General features: G+C 40.8%; 1 protein-coding gene across 3 annotated transcripts; it reads left to right on the forward strand.

The window, feature by feature from the left end:
• The first annotated feature begins 6392 nt into the window (after window positions 1-6392).
• LOC103696995 (ATP-dependent DNA helicase At3g02060, chloroplastic) lies at window positions 6393-21036 on the forward strand. 3 transcript variants are annotated; one of them, XM_008778754.4, is made up of 15 exons: window positions 6393-7085; window positions 8381-8606; window positions 10105-10350; window positions 11643-11777; window positions 12183-12307; window positions 13290-13429; window positions 13850-13920; window positions 15200-15361; window positions 16060-16146; window positions 16388-16561; window positions 17762-17806; window positions 18006-18102; window positions 18188-18373; window positions 20106-20540; window positions 20619-21036. In XM_008778754.4, the coding sequence occupies exons 1-12, from the start codon at window positions 6487-6489 to the stop codon at window positions 18006-18008; spliced, it is 2013 nt and encodes a 670-aa protein (XP_008776976.2). In that variant the 5' UTR covers window positions 6393-6486; the 3' UTR covers window positions 18009-18102; window positions 18188-18373; window positions 20106-20540; window positions 20619-21036. The 3 variants fall into 3 exon arrangements, with proteins under 3 accessions (XP_008776976.2, XP_026656891.2, XP_008776975.2); XM_026801090.2 differs by having other exon boundaries at window positions 6397-7085; window positions 17932-18102; window positions 20106-20544; XM_008778753.4 differs by having other exon boundaries at window positions 6397-7085; window positions 17932-18102.
• Window positions 21037-23277: the final 2241 nt, after the last annotated feature.

Genomic DNA, 23277 nt, shown 5'->3' on the forward strand with positions numbered 1-23277 from the left:
GCTGGCACGGTGGCTGGCATGCGGTGGGAACGCGGAGATGATGGCGTTGAAGATGCGGACGCGGGCGGCTTGGATCACAGGAGAGGCATTCATGGCTTGGATGCGCCGTGGAAGATGGATATGGATGGGAGATGGGATGCTGAAAATGGACGCCAGTGGACTCTTGGACTGCTGGGATTTGGATCACGGGTCACCTATTTTGACTGGAGGTCAATTGCAAGTTTCAAGTCATGGGTCACCCGACCTCATAGTTATGATATGACCAAATTAGATTTGCCCAAAAATTCTTTTCCAAAAGCACAAATAAAATGGACCTGATTCGGACCTGAACCTGACTCGGACCCGACTCGATCTTCAACCGGGTCGGATCTGGGAAGGGATCCTTCTTTAGTCAAATTTGAACTCAATGTGCATTTTATTTCTAATTTATGAAGATATGTGCCAAACCCAAATATAATATTAATCCAGTGAATTTATCATTATCGGTTAGCAATAATACTAATTTAGGTGACATGTGGGTCGCACTTTTGTGCTCTCATCAGTCTGCCCTTAGGTTCTCTATTCTGGGGATGTGCTGGATATTGAAGGGGCCCAGGGTGGATGTGAGGTCTCGCACCTTTTGGAGATATCTCTGCATCGATGGCTCTCTTGCTTCAAAGTCCTCCAGGATCTAGCTCACGATCAGTTGGGAGTCACTGAAGACCTTCAGATCCTCGGCTTTCAGCTCCTTTGCCAATTTGAGCTCGGCGATGAGCGCCTCGTATTCTGCCTCATTGTTCGAGGCTGGAAACTCGAGGCGTAGGGCCTGCTACGCAACTACCCCATCTAGGCTTGTAAGGATAAGACCTGCTCCGTTACCTTCCGAGGTCGAGGAGCCGTCCACATATAGGACCCATGGCTGCCTCAGGGTCTCCTCCATTGGCATGAGTGGGAGCTCGGGATCGTCCGGCAAAGTGCACTCCATGATGAAATCGACGAGCGCTTGGGCTTTGATCGCCGGCCTCGGACGGTATTCAAGGTCGAACTCCCCGAGCTCGACTGCCCACTTGGGTATCCTCCCAGCGCGATCCGAGTGTTGCAGAATCTGCTTCATAGGCAGGTCGGTCAGTATGGCCACAGTGTGGGCCTAGAAGTAGGGCCGGAGCCTCCGAGCCGAGATGACCAGGGCGAAGATTGCTTTCTTCAGTTTGGAATATCGGGTCTTGGCATCTTTCAGGACCCGGCTGGTATAATACACTGGCTTTTGAAGCTTTCTTCTCTTCTCAGACCAGGACCGAGCTTTCCGCAACCAGGGAGACAGCCAGGTATAAATAGAGGAGCTCGCCCTTCTGGGGTTTTGTGAGTAATGGAGGGGAAGCAAGGAGGTGCCTAAGCTTTTCAAAAGCTTGCTGACACTCCTTCGACCACAAGAAGTTCTTCGGTCGCTTGAGGATTGTGAAGAATGGAAGGCATCGCTCGGCCGACCTGGAAACAAATCTTTCCAAAGCCGCGACCCGCCCTATGAGCCACTGTACCTCCTTGACCGTCTTTGGTGGCACCATCTCTTGCAATGCTCGGATCTTTTCGGGATTTGCTTCGATTCCACGCTGGGTGACTACGAAGCCAAGGAATTTGCCTGAGGTGACTCCGAATGCGCACTTAGCAGTGTTGAGCTTCATCCGATACCTTCTAAGTGTGGAGAATGTCTCGTTGAGGTCAGCCACATGGTCCTCCGCTGTTCGGCTCTTTACCAGCATGTCGTCCACATAGACCTCCATATTTCGGCCTATTTGGTTTTTAAAGATTTGGCTGACTAGCCTTTGATATGTTGCTCTAGCATTCTTCAACCCGAAAGGCATCATCTTGTAGTAGTAAGTGCCCTTTTCGGTGATGAAGGCCGTCTTCTCCTCATCTTCCGACGCCATTCGGATTTGATTGTATCCCGAGAAGGCATCCATGAATGTCAGCAACTGGTGTCCCGAGGTGGAATCTACGAGCTGGTCAATGCTGGGAAGTGGAAAGCTGTCCTTTGGGTAGGCTCTGTTCAAGTCGGTGTAGTCCATGCACATGCGCCACTTCCCGTTAGCTTTTTTCACGAGGACCACGTTGGCGAGCCAGTCTGGATAGGAGACCTCCCAGATGAAGCCGGTCTCGAGAAGTTTTTCCACTTCCTCGGCCGCTGCTCGTTGTCGTTCCGAGGCGGAGCCCCGTTTCTTCTGCCGCACAGATCTGCAGGTCGATTTCACCTGGAGTCGGTGAATCATGACCTCAAGGTCTATTTCCGGCATGTCGGCGAGCGACCAGGCAAAGACGTCCATATTGGACTGAAGGAACTCGATTAGGCGGTTTCTTTCAAGGGAGCTCAGGCCGGAACCGACCTGCACGGTTAGCTTTGGACAATTTTCTCGTAAAGAAATCTGGGTAAGAAGCTCACTAGGTTCTACCCGTCCCTTTCGGAGATCGTCCCACACTTCTAAGGTTTCGATGGGTAGCATCTAATCTGACATTTGAGCTGGCGCCTTGGTCGGTAGCTCCTCCCGGCTTGGTGCCTTGGCTGGTTGCTTCGCTCGGTGAGTCGCCATGTAGCACCGCTTAGCTATTGCCTGGTACCCACGAACTTCGACTACTCCTCGGTTGGTGGGGAACCGCATAAGCAGGTGATAAGTCGAGACCACAGCTCGGAGGGCATTTAGCCCTAGTCGTCCAAGAATGGCGTTGTAGGCCGAAGATAGGCGGACCACAAGGAAATCCATCCCTACGGTACTTTCTCGGGGAGCGAGCCCGACCGTGACAAGGAGGCCGACCTCGCCCTCGACCGGGACCGAATCTCTGGTAAATCCGACCAATGGAGCGTTCATTCTCCGAAGCTGACTTTTCATCATCTCCATTTTTTGATAGGCATCGTAGTACAAAATATTAGCCGAGCTTTCATTATCAACTAGGACGCGCTTTACATCAAATTTGTTTACAATCATAGAGATGACCACAGTGTCATCATGAGGAGTCTCAACTCCTTCCAAGTCCTCGTCCGAAAATGAGATGGCTTCAGAGGTGCGCGGGCGCTTCGGAGGGATCCTTCCCTCGATTGGTTCTTCAGCCGAGCTTCCTCCTCCAATGGTGTTGATGGTGCCGGCGATAGGCCCGTTGTCATTTGGGTTTTCGGGCGGTGTGACATTTTCCACTGGCCTCCTTTCCTCACGCCGGTTCCGCACAAACCGGTTGAGTACTCCGCAACGGATAAGCGCCTCGATCTCATCCCGGAGCTGAAAGCAATCCTCCGTGTCGTGGCCGAGGTCCCGGTGGAAACGGCAATACTTCCTAGGATTGTGCCGAGCTCCGGTATCCCGCATCGGGGTGGAGGTCGGAAATAGTCTCGACCTTCTATCTCCATTAGGACCTCTGCTCGGGGGCCATTCAGAGGGTTGTAATTCTCATACCTCCCTGAGGGCATTCGTGGCCGTGGTGGAGATCTCGGTCGAGGCGGGGACTTTGGTCGAAGTCGTCCCTACTGTCGGGGTGGGCTCCTCAGCCGAGGCAGGTTCTTATCTCGACGTGGAGATCGGCTTCTCAGGCGGCCGCACTCTTCAGGCGCTTCTTTTGCTTCTTTGAGGCTTGCTCGGTCACACCCCGCCTGGAGGCGATAGCCTCTTTGGTCTTCGCATACTTCCGAGCTTGAGCCAGCATTTCAGTGAAGTCGGCAGGGAAGCTCTTCTTAACGAAGAAGAGAAATCTGTAGGAGCGAGCCCCAGTCTTTAGTGCCGACATGGCTATCGACTGGTCGAGCTCGCGGACCTCTCAGGTTGCAACGGTAAAGCGGTCGAGGTATTCTCTGAGGGATTCCCCCTCCTTCTGCTTGACGTCCAGGAGGGAATTCGACGTTCGCCGCTTGCGCCGGCTGGCATCAAAGTTGGTGGCGAACTGCTTGCCGAGCTGCTCAAAAGAGGATACCGAGCTCGGCTTCAGTCCAGAGAACCAAAGCTGAGCCGTTCCCCGAAGGGTCGCTAGGAAGGCCTTGCAGAGCACATCCTCCGAGGACCCTTGCAACGCCATGAAGGCTCGGTAACTTTCCAAATGATCGAGGGGGTCGGTAGCTCCATTGTAGGGCTCCACTTGGGGCATTTTGAACTTCGGTGGGATCGGCTCATCCTCGATCTGGCAGGAGAAGGGGGACTTGGTGGTAAACTTAAAGTCACCCTCGCGCCTTGCCTTCCTGCCATGAAGCGCTTCAATCTGGCGCTCAAGGTTCTCGACCTTCCTGTCGAGCTCCCCAGCCTGGGGGATGGCCACCGTAGTCTGCTCCGGCTCGTGACGGTCCGGGGCTGACTCGGCTTCCGACAGCTGTGGCCTTCTGTCTATGCTCCTCCCTGGCAATTCTCTCCGGGGACCGCTGAGCCTTAGCGATAGCACCGTTCTTCATTGTTGGCCCTCGAGGAGCCGTGGAGATTTTGGCATTGGGGCACCGGTCCGTTTGGAGGGAGCACTGGCTAGACCTGGGCCTTCGGAGGCGGCACATGTGGGGCTTCCTCACGTTGCAGGCCTTGGACGGCTACGGCCAAGGCTTGAACCTGCTGCACCAGGATGTTGAACTGTTCCGGCTGGACTTGGGGAACTAGACCAGTCGGAGATGGCAAATTCTGGACAGAGTGTCCAGGACTTGGTGGGAGACGCCGGGAGGCGTTGGAGGCTCCTTTGCTTCTCAACTTCATGGCCACAACTCGGGCCCTTCCTCTATCGCCAACTGTTGTTGGAAATTGGACCCGGGGGCGGCCATCGAGTGAGAAGGAGGAGCTCCGGCGTGAGACGGCGGGCGACGGTCCGTCGGCGGGCGGCGTCCTCCGGGGGGCCTGCAAAAAAGCCGGTGGCCGGGGTTTCCGGCGCCGGCCCTCCGATGCTTAAGTCAGAGAGGGCAAGTGTATGAGAGGAGAGTAAAAAATGTTTTAGGAGTTTCATAGTCCAACCCCCTCCAAGATGGAGGGGTTCCCCTTTTATAGAGGGGTACAGGATTACCTGTGATGTGACGGGGCGAACGGGTTACCATCATGATTGAGCATGTCGTATGAATTAATGCACGATAGTGTGAATTAATGTATTGCCCTAGGAGATCGGGCCGGAACTGACGAGTCATCGTGACTGATCGGACGTAGCCGAGTGGGTCAGCTGTTTGCCGTGGAGGGCTTGAGATTCGTAGATGGCATGCGCATTAATTGTTGAGTGAGCCGGAGAATAGCAGAGGCCATGCGCATTGATTGTTGAGTGAGCCGGAGATCAGCAGAGGCCATGCGCATTGATTGTTGGCAGCGGAAGCAGGGCATGATCTCCGGTCGGGTTGCAGAAGGATGTGACCACGGCGGGTGGATGGCGAGGCCGGGCTTCTGAGGTTGGGCGCCAGGTCGAGAGCTCTGAGGTCGGGCGCTAGGTCGAGAACTCTGAGGTCGAGCGCCTGGTCGGGCGTTCGAGGTCGGGCGCTCTGAGGTCGAGCACCGAACCGGGCGTCCGAGGTCGGGCGCTTCTGATCACGTGCTGGCGATGTGCTCATGTGCTTTGGAGCAATTTACATTCCTCCAACATTATATATATATATATATAAACATACATACAAACATACATACATACATACAAATGTACACACACACACATATATATATATACATGTATACATATATGTACATATATACATATATGTACATGTATGTATACCGAAGAGAGAGAGAGGGAGAGAGTATTAATTGGAGGGTTGAGAGGGTGAGTTAATGTGGAATTGTAAAAAGACATAAAATACCTTTAAGAGTTATAAAAATTAAGGATATTTTTTGTCTATGAAAAAATGGATAGATTGATAACCTACTGTTGGTTATCAATCCCCTATATATATATATATATATCAATTGGTGCAGGTCGAAGCTGTGTCCAGTTTGGGTACTGGGTCTGAGGTTCTGGAACTGGGTAAAGTAATGCGTTGATAAAGTCGGCACACGAATAGTGCTATTTTCCCTTGCTGATCCGAACCCGGCAATTAACCCGCCGGCCAGTAAGCAAATGTCAATGCGGTGAGTGAATCAAATTCAATTTTCCTATTTGGAATTTAGCAAAGTTTGCCGACTTTGGTTAAGTTCCCCTTGAGTCCATGGAGCGGCCGGCGCCAACTTTTAAGTAAACGATCTCATATCAAATTCTATGCGTAATAAAAAGAAAAAAATCATCCATCAGATTTTCCCTTCGTGGCATCTCTTCCGTCCATATGCTCCGTCAAACAGCCTCAGCTATCCTAGTTCGTGACGTGGTAAACGAACGGATGGGATGCTATCATATCAGCATATCCAACGGTAGATCATACAAGCTCATACAGATCTCTGTGAGTCTACTCACGGGGAAATTTTATCTCCTCCCTTCCTCTCGTCCACATGTATCATCGTCTCTGCTATCCATAAAGCCTTCCAATGCTCTCTCTCTCTCTCTAATGGTGAACGCCTCTTCTCCATAGCTCTAAGCTCTCAGAGAACTCCATTAATGGCCACAACTAAAGGGCCTCCGCTCCCCATCCCAACCCACAAGCTTCTTTTCTCCCGCTTCCCCTCCAATCCCAAGCTCTGGAGACTCCCCACCCCCAAATTCCCTCGAACCGGTCCCCAGCCCTTCCTTTTCATCCGCACCAACGCTTTCTACACCGAGGGACTCCCCATCTCCATCGCCACTCGGAAGGACAAATCCGAGGCCGAGCCGGACGAAATTGGCCTATTAAATGAAAGGATTCGGAGGGAGCACAAGAGGAGGGAGGGATCGAAGGCGGGGAGCAAGCTGGATTCGGCCGAGGCGGAGAGGTATATCAAAACGGTCAAGGAGCAGCAGCAGAGGGGGCTTCAGAAGCTCAAAGGGGATGTCGATGGGAAGGAGGGTGGGTTTGGGTACCGGGCGGATCCTTACTCGCTTTGTCCTGGGGATTATGTTGTCCATAAGAGGGTGGGGATTGGCAAATTTGTGGCGATTAAGTATGACGTTCCCAAGAATTCATCCTCGGGGCCTATAGAGTACGTTTTTATAGAGTATGCTGATGGCATGGCGAAGCTTCCCGTTAAGCAGGCGGCCCGGATGCTCTACCGCTATAATCTGTGAGTTTTCTAGGCCTCATTACACAGATAAAAGTTCGCAACTTTTTGCTTCAAATTCGAGATGATATTTGTAGTTGAGCTTTGAAAAAGATCACTTCTGAAATTTTGGGTTCTTGTAATTTGACATTTATATTAACGGAAGAAAAGGAAGATACTAGTCAGAACTTGAAGCCTTTTTATACTAGGTTTAGTTAGGAGGTCATTAATTTGTCATGGTAATGAAAGAACTTATAAACATGGTGTTTTCGAATTCAATCCTTTTTTCGCATACATATATCAAATTCCCTTGTAAAAGGAGAAAAAACTACAACCACCGAAATAGAAGATCATTATTCTGCTATCACTGAATGTACAAATTTGATGCATTCATAATATTTGGATCTATATATTACATATCAAGACAAAATACAAGCAACAAATAAGGGAGGTTTGTTGTTGATTGTATTGGGAATTGAGTCAGATGCTTTTAGATGATTAGAATCTCTGTTTTTCTAATTCCTTCCTCTCTCTCCCTTATCTGAATTTCCTCTTTCACATGCTAACAAGATAGTGTGTGAGGTTTTACACGATGAAGTCATGGGAAAGCATTAACATTGCTGCTGACTGCTCTTTTTATTAGTTTTAAATGATTTTACTCCACTAGTCCACCATTGTTATTTTCATTTTGATAAGTCAGTGTCTTATGACACTGGAAATTTGTTCTCATAATAGTTGATGCAGATAATCTGTTTTCCTTTGTCGGTTAATTTGGAATAATAATATGTTTGCAAAACACAATAGAAATCCAAATCGCATTTTTTTAGAAGTTCTGGTACTATTCATTATTCAAATTATATTGATATCATAGAAAGGTGGATTGCAGTGAATGAAATGGGCAAAGCTCAAAATTATTTTTCAATAGGTAGAATTCTTTTGCAATGTTTATGACTTTGAGGTCCTCTGATTCACCTCATTTTCTAGAGGAAAAAGTCGCATCTATCAAATATTCGTGAAAAAAATAAATGAATGTAAAACATGCCTTCTTTTCAAAACAACATTAATTTTCCTGTATCATGCTAACTTTATAGGTGGAAGTTATATTACTTTAAACTATTTGGTCTCATTGATGTTGTGTCTTTGCTGTGGCATGCATGATGAAGCCACATCTTATTACACTTTCATATGAGATAATACTGAGCATGTAATGTAGAGCATAGTGTTATATAAAATGGCTTACCAGAACATCTAGGGGGTGCATTCCTCCATAAGCTGATAATTTTGCCCCAACCATTTATTCAGTTTTTTTCTTTTTGTAGACCAAATGAAACAAAAAAGCCACGGGCATTGAGCAAGCTGAGTGACCCTAGTACATGGGAGAGGCGAAGAATAAAGGGGAAGATTGCTGTTCAGAAAATGGTTGTTGACTTGATGGAATTATACTTGCATAGGCTGAAACAGAGAAGGCCTCCATACCCAAAGAACCCAGCCATGGCTGAATTTGTTGCACAATTTCCTTATGAGCCTACCCCAGACCAAAAGCAGGTTTGCTGTCTAAGAGATCCTCGTTATTTTATTGGTGTATGGTGTTCCATCTTTCTCTGCCATGTGTGCTGAACCTAGATTAAGTAGGTTTGTTATGATATACTTTTTGTATCAAGCCTTTTCCATCATGAGTTGACAGCAATAAAGCGCAGGCAACATTTGAAGAAGTTGAAATGTCCCAAGCTTTAATCTATTGCATCTCAGGCCTTATGATGGTATAGTAAAACAGATGCCAAGTTCAAATAGCTTGTCTGTCATATCTAACGACAAATGTTGATTTCTGGTTAAATATATTTCAAAGAAACATCTTACATCCCGAAAGGTCAAAGATTTCACAGAAAATGCACAAGAGCAAAGAAATGCAACAGTATTGCCTTCACAACATGACAATTTTGGTCTACCCAAAATATTGCTGTTTGCAGTTGGAGGAGTTGGCATTTGTTGCTTCTAAGAAACCTAGAGATATCATCATGCAAGCTACCTCTTAGAAATAGGATTATATCAATTTTGTTCTGTCCATAGGAACCTATTGAGCAATTCATCAGACAAGCTTAGGTGGATTTATTCTTTCGATCACTGTTTTTACCAAGGTAAGCCATACTATACCGAACTGGATGGTATGGGGTATACCGTACCGGTTCGGTACTATATGGTAGAAGGAGCGTACCGACATTCGGTACGCAGAACTGGCCCTCGTACTGGACGTACCGACGGTAATAGGGTGGTACCTGTATAGGGCCTGGTATCAAGATGGCGTACTCTAGTTTTTACAGTACCACCCCTTTACCCTAAAAAATTCTTTTCTTTCTTAAATACAATGTTTTCTGTCAATGATCTTTAGTGAATGTTTTCTTTCTTTATCCTGGTGCATCCTAACAACAGCTTGCATGCGTGCTATTTATACAAATGTTGTTACTTGTGTTTCCTTGGATCCAAGGAAGAGAAATGTTCTTTGATGCTTCTGGATTCATATTGTTTTTTTTCCTAAGCTTACTAGTAGCCAATAAATTTGATTTGTTCCACTTCTTGGCATTTTTTGAGCAGTGTATTAATAAAAAAAAACATTAAATAAGGTTTTGCTGGCAAAATCCACTATCTTATCTTTTTATTATGCATAATATAAAAAGCTATCGTGCAATTTCTTTGTTTGTTGTTTGTTCTTTTTCTTTGGTTTATTTATTTGACTGCAGCATCTATCGGAAGTAGAATACGACATAATGTTTTAGGTTCTTGTTTCGTCAATTGTTTATTCTTTTTCTTTGATTTATTTATTTGACTGTAGTGTCTATCAAAAGTAGAATACCACATAATGTTCTGGATTCTAGTTTATGACAAAACATTTCTTTGCACATCTTGGAGTTTTGCTTGGCTCATTAGTGAGGTACCCTAGCTTCAATTCTGTATACACAGATTATCCATTTTCATTTTGGTTGATACCAACTAGATTTAGGCATCAGGCTTGCTTGGATGCTAATTGTGATATGCTTGTGCTTGGTAGGCATTTATTGATGTAGAGAAGGATTTGACTGAAAGGGAAACTCCAATGGATAGATTGATTTGCGGAGATGTTGGGTTTGGTAAAACTGAAGTTGCATTGCGTGCTATATTTTGTGTAGTATCTGCTGGAAAACAAGCTATGGTTCTTGCACCAACTATAGTTCTAGCCAAACAACACTTTGATGTCATTTGTGAGCGCTTTTCTCGATATCCTCATATAAAGGTTGGACTTCTGAGCAGGTTTCAGGTATGCCACAATTCCAAACATGTTTAAGATGTAATGGACTGTAGCAAACTCATCTCTTTAGTTGTTAAAATGCTTTTCCTTTTTGGATTATTTATAAATTTAATTATGAATGTAGTGAGTTAAACATCCCTTGTCAGTCTGATATTGAATTTCAGAACTTTCGAATTGTTAGGTTTATTTGAAAAACAATCATGTGATGCTTGTTTTCTGCCATCACATTGTTGAAGTTTTCAGAAAGTAAAAATTCTGAAATGGGAGAATCTCAAGAATGTATGATTGATTCTCATCCGATGCAGAACTGAAAAAAATTAAGTAGCAGTAGGATATTATGCGAAGATGCCCATAAATGACTGAAATGCAAAATTATATACCATTAGATGACGAAGCAGTATATCTCTTATTGTGATCAAAAGTCTTCACAGTCATTTTGCTTCAGAAGAACTTTTAGAGTCATGCTTTCTTTAAGAAGTTGACTATTGATTCAGTCAGCTTAAAGGTGCTTAGTTGCTCCTTGTTCCTCGCAACATGTCATTTTACCTCAACCATTTCATCACTCTCCCCAGCCCCACCCTCCCCCCCTTCCTCCTGCACAATTGGTGGGAAGCAGGTTTCTTGCTTTCCATGTTTCCTTTTAGAATATTATTGCAAATACATTCTAGGATAGCTTAATGGTGATATCACATATGAAATCCATTCTTATTCAATTGTGGAGTTAGTTTGTTTATGGTGTGGACTGTGGATGTTTATGGTGTGGACTGTGGACCATTGCATGGGGTTTTGGTTTGAGCCTGTACTAAGTGCAGAAATTTGCCTTGACAAATATGATCTGAAGACCAGCATGCTCAGTTATAACATACTGAACTTGAACTTTTGATGAAAAAAATCTTTTATCATATTGAAATTTCGATTCAGTTTTAATGCTTCAATTTCTATGTGTGATTCTGTTATGGACACCCCAAGAAAGTGATTTGAAATTCTGCACCATTTTCTGGTCATCACAGATGGAGGTTTCAAGAGACACAGCTCCATAGGTCAATGCAGACAGTCGAGATTTTATTTCTGATGGCACAATATCATCATATAAGTAGTATAAAATGCTTGTGGTTAATAGTTTGCAACCCACATGGGATCTGAATCAACTAAGCTTTGATTCAGATGTTCTAAAGTCTAAAGTTAGCTTGGAGTGTATATTTCAATTGTAAAAATTTATTGCAATTTTGGCTGCATGTTCTGATACGTTTACCTACCGTACCTTTTTTCTTTTTGTCACTGTAGGATTCTCTATTTTGCAGACCAAAGCAGAAAAAGAAGGGCATCTTTCAATGATTAAAAGTGGGCAGCTGGACATCGTTGTTGGAACCCATGCACTTCTTGGAAATCGTGTGGTCTATAGCAGTCTGGGTCTGCTGGTTGTTGATGAAGAGCAGGTATTGTCCTCATTCGATATGATTCTGCACATATTGATGCCTATTTCCCTCAGAATTTAGTTAGTTTGCACTTCAATGGTTCTCCACTCTTGTTAATTTCTACTAAATCAAGTGGCCTATAATTAATTCACTCTCTCTCTAGGATAAGTCATGGCTCAAGCTGCATGCAGTATTTGTCATTCTAAAACGGATACAAATTTAGGGATGTTAGGATCAAGAAAGAAATGAATCCAGTTTCTAATTTAAAAGCTATTAAATATCTATACTTCATCGTACTTTTTATATAATCAAATGTATCCCTTTTATAGAAGGAAATTATGTATTTATGCAACCAAGTTTCTGTTTGTCATGTGGAACTGTATGGAGGTTGATTAATTTACAAATGTTCTAGATTTGATTTGACAGAGGTTTGGCGTTAAACAGAAGGAAAAGATAGCATCGTTTAAAACTTCAGTCGATGTTCTCACTCTGTCTGCGACACCTATTCCACGAACTCTTTATTTGGCATTGACTGGATTCCGCGATGCTAGGTAATAGTTCTTTAAGGATATGGGTTTGATTTCATATGTGATCTTTTTGCATGATCTGATATGCTGTCAAATGAAACCTTAATCTGTACTTTTATAATGCAAAATGAATCTGAATTTATTATATAACTTGATGATTATATTTTGGCTTTTGCACATGCAAGCTTCAGGTACGGTGTATCGCATATTTTTGCTATAATTAGACAACTTACATGTATGCCCAACCAATCTACATCACTTGCATCTAGTATTTCCCTGCTAAGTAGGTGCATGAAATTAGACCCGAGGATCTTGCTTGCAGTCCACTTTTGGATGTCTGGATGTGCATAAATAACTCAAGCTAGTGCATCAGTCACTTGCATATTCGCCTCCCTCTTTTAAAGCAACTTTAATTGAAAATTTTCTATGTCTGTAAAATTTGAAATTTGAAGATGACTATGAATAGATTTTGTTACTATGTTTAATGATAGATGACCATGGTTGATCATCACTTGTGGTCAACATAGTTGATCTTGTTTAATCATGTCTCACCATAGTTGACAATGTTTACTTTTCACTTCTACAAGCCTACTATTTCTTTTCTTCTCCTTTTTTTGTGTTTTGGGGTGGGAGGGTGTGGGTTTGCTAGTCTAGGTAGCACTGCCTTATAGTAAAATGTCATAGGCTGAGTATGCTTTTCTTATGTTGTGTAGGTAATTTACCTGATTTATCTGATTTTCTTAGTCTATTTATGATTATCCTGTCTGCTGATTGTCATCTATATAATAACATTTTCACGACATAATCCTTAAATAATAGATTTCAATAGTTCGACCTTTAAGATGATTGCATAAATATTCAACAAAGAACTATTTAATTAGAAAACTACTTGGTAATTTTCATAAAGTTCTAACTTTCTTTTCTCTATGAATGATTTTCTTTAGTAATACCAATTTGGAACTTGTCATACTTGACCTTCACCTTGAAAATATATTTCTTCTTTCAGTTTGATTTCAACACCACCTCCAGAAAGAGTTCCTATAAAGACTCATTTGTCATCTTATAGTAAAGATAAAGTCTTATCAGCGATCAAGTTCGAGTTGGATCGTGGTGGCCAAATTTTCTATGTTTTACCTCGTATTAAAGGTTATTTTCTTACACTTTTAAAGAAACATTTTTTTCTTAACAACATGTACAACTGTATAAGCCATATTTTTTTCCTCAAGTCTCTAGACTTGCTAAGGAATATTGAAGAATGCATTCCACATTTCTCACTTGTTGAGCAATTTTTTCTACACACACACACACACTGTCATCTCTCAATCCAAGAAATAAGTATTAAAATTAAGATGAAAAACATAAGAATATAATTAAATTTAAATGAAACAAGCAAACTTATAGGTGATGAGTTGTCCATGCAAGTTTTCTGTTCGAGATACAGAATAATATAAAACATAGTATCTACCTATTGCTGCTTGTCAGTATTTGGGTTTGCAAAGTTTTTAGTATTTTTACCTTCCTTTATGGGTTTCTCATGTTGGTTCTTTTGTTGTTCTTATTTAATAGGATTGGAAGAGATTAAGGAATTTCTTGACCAATCACTCCCAGATGCTTCAATCGCTATTGCTCATGGAAAGGTTAGCCAACTTTGTTAACTCATGTATACTAACTAGTGGGCTTTCTTAAAGTATTTGTGTGATTTTTCAGTGGATTATCATATTCTCCATCTTCCATCACAGAAAGTGGAAATTAATTGAAGTCATAAGTCAGCAAGCATTATAGCTTTGAAGATGTTCCTATATAGACTTAGCTTGTTTTCTATGCTTTAGGTATCTGTAGTTTCTTCTCCTACTACTCCATGCAAAAATTCCGATGTTATAGATGGCATATTTGGAAGCTAATTTGCTTCTCCCAATTGGCAAACTTTAGAATTAAACTTCTCTTTTTAGGAAATTTCTTTGTGAGAAAATTATAACTATCCTCCGCTTTGGTGAATGATTGCCAAAATTATTGTCTTTTAGGACTTCTATGATCTTTAGGTATTTCATTATTACTTTTTGTTCCTTTTGCCCTTTTCACTAATTTTATTGCTGGTGTAGTTCATTAGAGATGCTACTTAGGTCACAATATTTCAATCCAAGGTTCGCCAAACAGGTATCAGAGGGGGTACCGGTTGGTGGCCAGTTTGGCACGGGATGGGTCCGTACCATGCCATTTTGGGGTGCACTGACACAGGAAGAGCTGGAGAGGAAGAAGGAGAAGAAAAGAGAGGAAGAGAGAGAAAGGGAGAGGGGCGAGAGAGAGGCTGAGAGAGGGCTTTAAAACTCTTGTCGGTCGTCATCGGGGGGGGGGGGGGGGGGAGCGGGAGAGGGAGGAAGGGAGGGAGGAAGGGGGAGGGCCGAACCCTAACCCTAGTGGAGTGAGAGAGAGAGAGAGAGCAACGGAGGGAGGAAGAGGGAGCCACAGGAAAATGACTATTGCAAGCTTCTCGGGGGGACCATCGCAAGCTTCCTCGTGGCTAGGGGGTTGGGATTTGGGGGGGAGAGGTAGGGAATTTGGCTTTCGAGATAGTTCCAATTGCAGAACCATCACGAGTGGGGTTTAATAACAGAACCAGCCTTGTCTTGATTTAACTGGCTGAACCATGTCAGTCTCCGATAAGTCTGGTTCGGTATATCTCGAGCCAGTTGGTTTGGAACGGTTAGGCGAACCATGCTCCAATCACATATTATTTGTGAACTATTTTGTAAATGCATGAAACTAAGTTTTGGGGGTGAAAGGTAACTTCTATTTTTCATAAAAGTATTCTAAACGTCATTGATGGAGAATGTAAATTATTTTATGATTTTATTGTGCAATATTTAATAATCCTCATGTTCTTGTTTTGAAGAAATTATATTTTGAAATTTTATACAGCAATACTCAAAGCAACTAGAAGAAACTATGGAGAAATTTGCTTTGGGAGAAATCGAGATTCTTATTTGCACTAATATAGTTGAAAGTGGACTGGATATCCAAAACGCTAACACCATAATAGTTCAGGATGTTCACCAATTTGGACTGGCTCAATTGTATCAGGTAGTGTTCTAGTCTCACCCTCTTGTTCTGTATTTGCATCATTTCTGTTTTTAGTTACTTTATCAAGTAACTCTCAAGAACATGATAACAATTGTGATTGTGAAAATTTATTTTTCTTTGTTAACAAATTGAACACTGGTTAATAAATTACGAGTATCCAACTAAAGGAGATGAAAGCACATCAGGATGAATTACCATGAAGGCATACCAGAATACCATCACATTGATCCTCATCCATAACAATTCAGTTTGTGGTATACTGGAGGTCTAGGCGTATCTCAGTTTCTAACTGACAGTAATTGTCTAAGGAATTCTGATGGTACTTCATTTAAAAAGGTAGACAGGCCTGCATCAAGAAATTTAATATTTCCATTCAGGCCTTTTGTTATTGACTAAGAGACAAATTGTTCTCTTAAAATCCAGGGCAACTGGCAAATACTTTTAGATGAAATGCTTTAATTATCCTTCTAACTAAACATTATGGATAAGTGTCACTACAGTTGAAGCTACATAGTAGCCCCTATCTTCACTAATTAAACTATGAGAATCCATGCAGACAAATCATCAATAACTGAAACAAGGGTTGGCATTAGATGAGGCTCATATCACTATTGTTTATTATGTATTATATTGCTCTTAATTTTGGATCTTTCTGTTAGAGTATTGATACTATCAGGGTTATAACGTTTACTGAATAGCTGCGAGGGAGGGTTGGGCGAGCAGACAAGGAAGCATATGCATATTTGTTCTACCCTGACAAATCATTGCTCTCTTATCAGGCATTGGTGAGTCCTTTGCAATATCATCTTGTGTAATACATTTTTTATGCCACAGTAAATTTAAATTACAACTTCATTCTCACTGTACAAATAACTGGTGCCTTTAATGCTTCATGATCTCTAGACCATCATACAAAGCTTTTTAATGCTTAATTTTTCTAGCTTATAGATGACTCAGTTCCTTTGAGCACCTAAAATGGATTATTACTGCTCGGATTATTATCTCTGCTGCTCCTCTTGACTTCAGGAGAGACTCGCTGCTATTGAGGAGTATCGGGATCTAGGCCAAGGCTTTCATCTTGCAGAGAGAGACATGGGGATAAGAGGATTTGGGAATATTTTTGGTGAGCAGCAGACTGGTGATATTGGAAATGTTGGCATTGATCTGTTTTTTGAGATGCTCTTTGAAAGCATGTCTAAGGTAATATATTGTTTTCTAGATTCTACCTTTAATTTGACTGGTGAATATTGAATTCACTTTAGATCCTATATGTGATCTTTATTATTTCTAATTTTTATAAAGTATAAACTTGTCTATATATGTTCTACTGATTTCTGCAAGCAGCTTAGTAGTGGTTGTTTGGGTGTTCGAGATATTTGCTTTCAAAAAGCTTATAGTTGCACTTAGATTTGTCCAAAAGAAGCATATTTCAAATTGCATATTCAAAGTAGTCATTGGATTTTATTAACATATATGGCTTAAACCTTATCCAACAAACCTTGTCCCATTTATGGGGTTGGCTTTGATCAAGTCATGATCACTGAAATTTGAAAACATATTACATTCACCTGCCATCAACCTCCCTTTATAAATTAATGCCAAATTTGTATTCAATGCAACTTTAGGCATTAACAAAGGCGTTCTATAAAAGAATCGATTCCTTGGAGGATGCCACCTTGAAATAACTGATTCTTGTAACTTTTCCTTTGACCATTTGTCTCAAGGTTTGCTAAACCATGCTGAACTGGTTGATTTGGGGTGAACCGGACCAGTTACCGGCATGATTTATTCCATCGGTTTGAAATGCATTCGGGCTCCTATGGAGGGAGAAGGAGAAGGAGAGAGGAAAGGAGAGAGGGAGAGGGAGGGAAAGGGAGGGAGGAGGAGAGAGAGAGGTTGAGAGAGAGAAAGGGCTCAAAAGCTCTCATCGACAGAGGGTTGCCCCTGCTTCGGTTCGAAACATGGGATGCCCTAAATTTTTTATGAAAATTTTGAATTGAAATTAGTATTTGAGTCCACTGGTTTGGCGAACCTTGATCTGTCTTATATGACTAAGTTGCTGATATGTTATGCATGAATTCTTTGTTTCAACATGTGACTAATTTGATATGTTTTCTTTAGGACTACTTTCTGCTTTTTTCTGTAGCATGATTCTGCATCCATGTTATCTGTCAAGTCATGTGCTATAAATTTGATGTAATGGAATAAATAAGAAACCAGACCTTTTGAATCACCAATATTTGTTAAGACTAATAGAATTTAGAGAAGTTCTTTTGTCAAATCAGCATGTGCAACGAAAGTACTTCAGTGATAAGCAGGACTGCTGATGCACAACACTTGCAACTTTCTAATCTTTACAATTCTGAAACATGTGAAGTTGCTTCTTTTTCCGTTTTTCAGGTGGAAGAACACCGCCTTGTCTCAGTTCCTTACAATAATGTTCAGGTGCTAATTAACATCTAAAAAGATCTTATTCTTTCGTCAAAACCATATGCATTTTTATTAAACCCATCCAACTTAAACTTTTTATTTTGTCCTATAATTAACCTTTTATTTCCCTCTTTTTACAGCTTGATATAAATGTAACACCGCATCTCTCCTCTGAGTACATAAACTATCTTGATAATCCTATTGAATTAATCAGTGAAGCAGAAAAAGCTGCAGAAAAGGATATGTGGAGTTTAATGCAATTTACTGAACATTTACGTCGCCAATATGGAAAAGAACCTCGTTCCATGGAGGTAGGCAAATGACAATTGACTATATAATGCTACATGCGAGAAGATCTTTATTGACATTAGATGCCTTCTGGTCTTTGTTGTGCAGTTATTATTGAAAAAGCTCTATGTCAGGCGAATGGCTGCTGATCTAGGTATTACAAAGATATATGCATCTGGCAAGACAGTTCATATGGCTGCAAACATGACTAAGAAGGTGTTCAAGATAATGACAGAGTCAATGGCATCTGATGTACATCGCAATTGTCTAACATTTGTCGAAAATGAAATTAAGGTGCGTATCCAGTTTTGTTATCATGTGATGCCTTCATATCCAGAATTGGAGATATATGCGCTTGTATAATGAAAATTGTGACATGCCTTAGTTCAAAAACCTTTTTTCACAAAAGGAAGTTTATGGTTATTGCACATTAATGATAAGTAGGCCTATATTTTTGCAAGATTACTTCACAAGAAGTTATTTTTATTAGATTATATTTTCATAAATATCTTTGTTCTTTTGCATCAAAATCCATGATAACAAACCTGACCGTGTTATAGTATCTTTTGGTCATCTTTTCTGACCTTGGAATCATTGTTTAGTTTTTTTCTTTAATAAGTTTGTTCATGATAAATTGGTTTTAGTAGTGCCATTTTTTTGCAACATCTGCTGTATGCTTTTCCGTATATTTTTATTTTAGCATTAAATCATGTTCTTGTTGTATTTTACAGTGTAATATCTACAAGCAATATGTGCTATTCACCAGAGTAATGGAGAATTTAACTTAGGTTAGCAACCATTTACCAAATAGAAGCTCGAATGAACTTGAAAATGGAAAGCAAAAAGTATACATAAGGGCACTCATTTGTAGTTGGTTGAGCAAGCGATATGGTCAACTGTTCATGCATACCATGATGCAGCTAAGTCTACCACCTGCGTGTGGTGAGTTGGCTGAAACATGGAAACAGGGAACAAGTCAGGACCCATGAAGTGTTCATCTTACCAGGATAATGTTTCTTCATGCTCTGGAGTTATTCTCTTCTGTACAAATCCAACAGTAAATTGTACTTCTAATTCAAAAGGCTTACAGCACAAGAAAATGACACAAGGAGAGTTGGCTAAAATGTGGAAACAATGAACAAGCTGCAAAGGAAGTGTGTAGATGTAAATTTTACTATGATCATATCTGTTCACAATTTGTATTTTCCCTACATGCCAAATCCAATCTCCTTCATATGGTGTAGTAAAAATTTACACTGCCATGGCATCCTTGCACAAGACAAAAGGTGAGGGAGAATATATCATCCATGAGTTGTCACATAATGCTAGGATGAATTATTCTCTAAAATTAAAATGTTCCAAACACAAAATAAATGTTGCTTTCTTATTAATATTTCCTTGTCCATCTCATATAAGAGGGAAATGGTTGGATATTTATCATTTACAGAATTCTGTAATTTGGAAAGAGTTGTGTGCATATTTTTTTATTATGCTTTTTCTACTCACTTGCATCACACATTTTTTCTAGTAGATGATATATCAGGACTAGCTTTTAAAATCTTTTTAGGTATATGCTGATACATTTGAATGCTTGTTCTTAAAAATCTTACCGTCTCATTACATGCTCCCCAATTTAGATACATGGGAAGCATGTTGTGTCCAACTCATAAATAAATCCAGCAAGCTCAGAGATGTAAACATATTCTAGAAACTTGTACAGGAAACATTGTTAAATTCCTACTAGAATATCAACATCTCGCTTCTTTACCATTCTCTATATTATAACTTTGGCTGATATTTAATGTCCAGAAATGGCACTTTAACTGATAGATGGTCCATGATCTGTGTCTATTTTTTAAGATCAAATGATGTTTTGTAGCTTGGTTCTAGGATATTAGTATTCTGTGAAGTTTTTCTTTTTATTCTTAAATCAATGCCTTACAGAGAGTTAAATAAATTTGAGTATTCAAAATTCTGAAAAATATATTGATGGTTTAATATATTTTATTTTTGTCCGGATTTGCAGGCTGAACTTCTTTTGGAGCTACCAAAAGAGCAACTCCTCAATTGGATTTTTCAGTGCTTGGCAGAACTCTATGCTGCATTGCCTGTTCTTGTCAAGTACTAGTTCTCCACGGAGCAATTTTAGACAATTCTTTCTGGTCCCTGCTGAAATTGCGTTGAGGTGGTATTGTGCAACAAGAACAGGCACCTCAACTTTTCCATCATTATGCATACCGAGGAAGCCTGCAATATGTTACTTCCCTTATGTCAAGTTTTCGTCTTCTGACTTGACATGCTGGCAGTTAATGTGGAGCTCCATTTCACAGACCGAGGAAGGATTATTCTATTTTAGCTTACAACCATGAGACCCATAACACAGTAACCCTATTACAGAATTATTTTTTTTTTTGCGGCAAGGAGTCTGATTGTGAATTCCGACCCTTATATGCAAACACTGGTAGGTAATGATATTCTTTAAAATCTTTAATGACGGTATTTGCTTGATTCCTACTGATGTATCTGTTCAAACTGGCAGGATTTGCCTGAACAGAAGGATTGGGCTCAGCATAAACTCTATTTGTCATTTTGGAATGTCCATGAAGCAGCCTGGCTAACTCCACATATTCACAAGAAGTTCCCTGCCAGTTGGTTACTAACCTGACAAATCTGATGGGATTTACTAGAATTAGACTAGACAACCTAACTTGATGTCATTGATTTTCTACTGTGAAGGTTTATATTTCTTATAAAAACGCTATCAAAATTTCACGAATCCCTTTGGAGTTTTATTGTCTATGACCTGTATTCCTGCTCAGGGCCATGACTGGTCGTTGCAAGAACTAGTATGGCAATATTCTCCTGTCAATTTGTTTAATATGAAACTCTACTTTGGTGTATGGAGGAAAAGTGTTGCCCTGGGGGAATGTTTGCTTAGTGTCTGTTTCACCAAGGAATTCTCTGGAGATCCCACATTTTATCTAATATCTGTTTCTGTTTGTTAATGCCATTATACTAATAGAATTGCACGATTGCTGCTTAAAAAGATGCGATGCATAGCTTGTGGGTTTCTGATTATTTGTTTAAAGACATTTCTAAAGCAGGAATCATATCAAATAGATCCCTAGAACCATTGCCGTTCCCATTCAAGCTTCCCTGAATTATCCGCTAGTCTTTGCTAAGGGTTACCTCTGAATTGCTGTATGCTTTCTGCCTTTTTAAACCCTCGAACATAGATTGTACCCTCTCCTCACCGGCGCATGCTCAAATGTTCATTGCAACAACAATGTAACTTCACTTTGTCTTCTATTATTTTGAAAGGTTTTCGATCCCCCGCCATCCTTTATTTCTTTTTTTCCCCTGGCAGTTGCTTGTACAATAGAGAAAAAAAAGATATGCACAGAGTCTTTCCTTGGGATCGTGGAAGTTAATGAATATTATTTCAATGATATATATATATATATGTATGTATGTATAAAACGATGGGTCATATAGATCCTAACCTATACTTTGATTTGAAGATGTTCATATTGATAATTTTGAAAAACTAGATTCCTTTCATCAGTGGTACCAAAATAGGGAAGGGAGCTCCTAGAGAAGGATGGATGCCAACACACATAATAAGCCAACACCTTGCCATTGGTCTAGCTATGTAACACCCTAATCTCCTTTTTAAACTAGATACCAGTTATATTTGAAAATTTAGTATGTTGCTCTATTGAGTTACCTGCTAAATTACTAATCCTATATAGTGTTATTGTGGCACCCTATAAATGGCCTCAACACTCTTTAATGCACCAAGAAATTCCTACCACGTTGGACCGAAACTGAATGGTTTGTGTAGTCACACATCATTACTCCTAATTTCAACTAAGGACTGCAGCTTGCTTTTTAAGGAATTCCTGATCCTTCTCAGAAAAAAAAGAAAGAAAAAAAGAAAAAAAAAGAAGAAAAAGCAGAAAAATAATTCTAGGTTTTGGTAGTTTGATGATTACCCTCCGTAAATTGGGTCAGTATGGGCTTATTTGGGCACTCTTCTTTGGTCTAACAAACCTGGCAAGTGGTCCCTCCTAGCAATTACGGCAAGCTAAATTGGGGGCATTTATAGCTTTAACGAACTTTATCTCGAAAGGTCCTTGATGGGAAAATTTTGATTTGACTGGTTTGGTAGGTGGAAGTGGTGGTTCCAAGCAAGCCAAAGGAGTCTATGTGAGAAAGAAACCAAACAATAAGCAAGGGGATAATTATATCTAGTTTGGCTAACCTGGTAGGTGGAAGCAGTGGTTCCAAGTGAGCCAAAGGAGTTTATGTAAGAAAGGAACCAAATTATAAGCATATACAATAATAACCATAGTTTGTGTTGGGTATATATCTTGAGTTTACAGGTCGTTGAGTACATCTTAGATTTACAAGTTCTAGAAAGTCAAATCCACATCAATTTTCGAAGGCCAACTTAGAATACCAGTTTAAGTCCACATTAACTTTGGAAACTGGTTATATATTGGCCTAACTTGATTATTATAAGAATACCAGTTCGAGTCTAAATCGATTTACTTTATTATATATATATCCCTTGTAACTCCAAAGGAAGGAATTAATTAAGTGTCCTAGAAATCAGATGTATTTGGGGCTAGATTTTATGCAATAATCTTGTACCTCTGTAATCTCTAGTTTTTTTTTTCTATAATGAAGCTTTTGCATTGTCTTTGCCTGTAGGCATATGTCACTAGACTAAATCATATAAATATTGGGTGCTCTTGTTCTTTTCTCTTTTTTCTTCTTGTTTCGTTACTCTCCCTTCCGGTCATAACAAGTGGTATCAGAGCCTTGGCCTTTTTGATTGGATTTTTGCAAGGATGACTACAAAATTTAATATCGAGAAGTTTAATGATACGAACGATTTTGGCATCTAGCAGATTAAGATGCGAGCCGTTTTTGTGCAACAACAACTGTGGAAGGCAAGAAAATGTTCCCGGATAGCATGTCCGATTGAGACAAGAAGGAGCTATTGGCAAAGGCACATAATACAATTTAATTATGTTTGACAGATTAGGTGTTCAAAGAAGTCATTGAAGAGAAGGCAACAGCTGAAATATGGTTAACAAAAGAAGGTATTTAATAAAAAGAAGGTATATTAATAAAGAAGGTATATTATTTAATATGAAACCACTTGCACATGAAAGAAGATATGCTCATGG

This window comes from Phoenix dactylifera, chromosome 10 (assembly GCF_009389715.1).
Source record: "Phoenix dactylifera cultivar Barhee BC4 chromosome 10, palm_55x_up_171113_PBpolish2nd_filt_p, whole genome shotgun sequence".
In the NCBI taxonomy this organism is placed as follows: Eukaryota; Viridiplantae; Streptophyta; class Magnoliopsida; order Arecales; family Arecaceae; genus Phoenix; species Phoenix dactylifera.